Source organism: Capricornis sumatraensis, chromosome 4, assembly GCF_032405125.1.
Source record: "Capricornis sumatraensis isolate serow.1 chromosome 4, serow.2, whole genome shotgun sequence".
Classification (NCBI taxonomy): domain Eukaryota; kingdom Metazoa; phylum Chordata; class Mammalia; order Artiodactyla; family Bovidae; genus Capricornis; species Capricornis sumatraensis.
Window position 1 is genome coordinate 102,007,346 of NC_091072.1, and position 4,103 is coordinate 102,011,448.

General features: G+C 39.5%; 1 protein-coding gene across 1 annotated transcript; it reads right to left on the reverse strand.

Moving 5' to 3' along the window:
* Positions 1-418: 418 nt before the first annotated feature.
* Positions 419-1,348, reverse strand: LOC138078353 (olfactory receptor 6C4-like). The gene has a single exon (XM_068971060.1). It carries the CDS (start codon positions 1,346-1,348, stop codon positions 419-421), a length of 930 nt encoding a protein of 309 aa, XP_068827161.1.
* Positions 1,349-4,103: the final 2,755 nt, after the last annotated feature.

Here is a 4,103-nt window from a genome sequence, read left to right on the forward strand (position 1 = left end):
TGAGCAAACTCTGGGAGATAGTGGAGGACAGAGGAGCCTGGCATGCTGCAGTCCATAGGGTCACAAAGAGTTGGATATGACTTAGCAACTGAACAACAACTAAAACATTTTATTGAGATGTGGCAGTTCAGATGGGTACCCCTGCATGATGTGATTGTGGTATGTTATTAATACAGAATCAGAAACCTCAGAGTCTAGTTCCAGTTCGAGTCTCAGTTGTGGCATGTGAGAAGTAGTTCCCTGACCAGAAATTGAACCCAAGCCCCCTGCCTTGGGAGTGTGGAGTCTTAGCGATGGACCACCAGGGAAGTCCCCTGAGATACTGCTTTAATAAGAAGAGGGTTGAAGAAGTTATCCTTGAGAAGAACTTCATAAATATTATTCAGATTGTGTTTTAAGTTTGAGGTCCTTACATTCACTAAAGACTCACAATCTTTCTGGCCACATTTTTGAAGGCTTGTTTTACTTGTTCATTCCTCAGAGTATAAATGAATGGGTTCAATAAAGGGGCAATTGAGGTATTGAGCACAGCAACTCCCTTATTGAAGGCAACTCCTTCTTTTGCTGAGGGTTTTATGTACATGAAGATGCAGCTGCCATAAGAGAGGGTGATGACAATCATGTGGGATGAGCATGTGGAAAAGGCTTTCTTCCTTTGCTGAGCTGAGGGGATCTTCAGAACAGTCTGGATGATGTTTGTGTAGGAGAGAATCACCAGCATCAGGGTGAGCACCAACGTCACAACTGCTAAGATGAAGTCAACCAGCTCCAGGAGTCTTGTGTCTGAGCAAGATATTTCTATGAGGGGTCCATAGTCACAATAATAATGATTCAGCTTGTTGGAGGCACAGAAGTCCAGTTGACTGGTCAGGATGATTGGGGATAGGATGATGAGAAATCCAGCCAGCCAGGAGCAGAGGATCAGCTGGATGCAGACTCTGCTGTTCATGATGGTCATGTAATGCAGGGGTTTGCATATGGCCACATAGCGGTCATAGGACATGGCAGCCAGAAGGTAAAACTCTGTGGCCCCCAGGAATATGGCAAAGAAATACTGAGTGAAGCAGCCAGCAAAGCTGATGCTCTTGTTTCCAGTTGATATGCTGAACAGTAGCCTAGGAGTAAAAGTGGTTGTAAAGGAAATTTCTAAGAAGGAGAAGTTCCAGAGGAAGAAATACATGGGTGTGTGGAGGTGGGAGTCCAGTAGTGTGAGGGTGATGATTGTCAGGTTTCCAATAATGCTGAATACATAGGTGAGGAAGAGAAGTATGAAGATTACAGACTGAAGCTCTGGGGTGTCTGTTAGTCCCAGCAGAATGAATTCTGTTATATAGGTTTGGTTTTTCATTGCTACCCTTTGCTGGCTACAAGGGAAAGAAATAGTGGTGAGAATGGAAGAGGAGCTCAGAAACCTTTGGGAGAGCATAAGCTTTTCTTGTTGAATTGGTTCAAATGCCTTTTTTTTTCTGTCATTTTGACTTAAGTGAGTTTTTCTATTGGACAGAAGTTGACTATTCACAAGAATTCCTTTAAAAAAATCAATTTATTGGTTTTTGTTTTGTTTTGTTTTACTTTGCTATTGAGTTGTGTGAGTTCCTTATAATTTATTAACCCTTTATCAGATGCATGGTTTCCAAATATTATCTACCATTCTGGTTGGTTGCCTTTCATTTCATTCATGTTTCTTGAATGAAAGCTGGGGATAAGCTTTCAATTTTAATTAATTTATTCACTGATTAATTAACTGTAGTTCCCTAATGAAGGATGGAACCCTTGCCCCCTGCAGTAGAAGTGCAGAGTCTTGACCACTGGACTGCCAGGGAAGTCCCAAGGATTATTTTCTTAAATTTCCATGTATGAGGGTTTTCTCCATGATCCTTTTCAACTTTTCATGTACTTCCCTAGCCTACCTTCTAAACAAATGCCTAAGTTATCATTTTCTATATTTCCTATTTTTATTTTCATTTTCAGTGTTAACTTTACTTCTGATCTTTCTTTATTTCTGCTAATTTGGCAGTGAAATTTCACATCCATAACTCTCTTGGTCTCAATGTGAGAAGAAATGCTAACTCGTTAGCTATAGTTGAGGAGTCTTTAGACTAGAATCAGCAATGCCATTATAACTATGGTAACCAAAGATGCCCCAACTTTTCTTTGACATTTTAAATTTGTGGACCATTGTAACTAATGTCACCAGTCTCACAATCTTTGCTGCTGGTGTCAGCTTTCCCTCAGGTCCCAGTTATCCAGTCTTAGGTGGTTTTAGCAGAGGAACAGATGGTATCTCTCCAATCAGGTACCTGCTATCATTTTCTTCCATATCCATGTTTATTAATGAGCATGTAATTTTACTCTGGCTAGAAAAACATAACTGAAATCAAAAGTTGTGAACCTTATTGAGAAATTTGATTTTTTTCTTCTAGTATCTTTTAAATTTCTGCCTTTAACTAGTGGTTTCTCCCTGATTTTTCCTCCTTTCTTCAGACACTAATGATGTATCTCTCACTTTGGCACTTCTTTCTCCCAAACACACATAGAGGTGGTTAGCCTGCTTTAGTTTCCACAGCAGTGAAATGGTACTCTCTTACGCCTGTCTCATGCTACCTCTCAAGTGGATATTTGTAGGCCTGAATTCTTATTTCATTTTCATCTCCATATCATTAGCTTTAGCATATTTCTTTTAGATATTCTCCCCTCTAACTAAACTTAATATGTTAAAATTATATCAGCATATTTCTACCTTGTGATTAAAACTTCTTTAAATTTCCAAGCTCTTTGATAGATTTTTTTTTGTTTGGCATTTTAAGATATTTACTTTTGAAATGAATGTTGGTTCTCTTGCCTTTCCTCTGCTCTTAAGGAACTTACATTCAGTTTTTGGAGAGATGTAATGTACACATGAAATAGAGAATGGTTGGGACTTCTCTGGTGGTCCAGGGGTTAAGCATCCACCTACCAGTGTGAGGGACATGGGTTTGATACCTGATCCAGGAGGATTCCACACGCCGTAGGGTGACTAGGCCGGTAGGCTGCAACTACTGAGCCTGCGTGCCCTAGAGCCTGTGCTCTGCAACAAGAGAAGTCATTACAATGAGAAGCCTGTACACTGCAACTAGAGAGTAGCCTCTGCTTGCTGAAACTAGAGAAAGCCCATGCATAGCAATGAAGACCCAACGCAGCCAAAAACAAAAATAAATTAAAAAACAGAAAATGGTTAGTGACTGAAGAGCATACATTAATTCCTATCTTAAAAATATTATTTTATACAAAGTGGCAGTTTTATAACTTCTTTTTTTCTGTTAGAAGTCAGTTGAGAAAACTGTGTTTATAGACCACTGTTGTTTAGTAGCTAAGTCATGTCCGACTCTTTGTAACCCCATGGACTGTAGCCTGCCAGGCTCCTCTGTCCATGGGATTTCCCAGGCAAGGATACTGGAGTGGGTTAGCCACTCATATTCAAAAGGAAAATTATAGTCCTTGCATTGACCCTGGCAATATATGGCTCAAGCAAATAGTTTCTCTCTTTCTGTAGCCATAAGGCTATAGAAGTTATAGGCCTCTGTGAGAGCTGGCCTCTTCCTTCACTTCCAGCAGATCTCCTGTGCAAATGGGTAGGAAAATCAGTGAGTTAAGTCCAGTTGCTAAGTACGTTATCTGAGTAAGATAATCTGTGCAAAGTGTAATTAGCATTTGTGAGATGTTTTATGGAATTTTAAAAAATTGTGGTCAAAAACACGAGATAAAATTTACCATCTTAACCATTTTTTCTTTTCTAAAAATATATTTATTTTTTAATTGCAGGATAATTGCTTTACAGAATTTTGTTGATTTCTGCCAAACATCAACACGAATCAGCCACAGTGCGGAGTTCGATGTTAAGCATATCCACATTGTTGTGCAACAGATCTCCAGAACTTTTCCATCTTGTAAAGCTGAAATGCTATGCCTGTTGAACAACTCTCCATACTCCTGCTCAACTGCTGCTCCTGGCAGCCACCATTCTACTTTCTGTTTTTATGATTTTGACGACTTTAGACATCTCATATAAGTGGAATCATACACTGTGTATGTAGGTATGTGTTTTTGTGACTGGTTTATTTCAC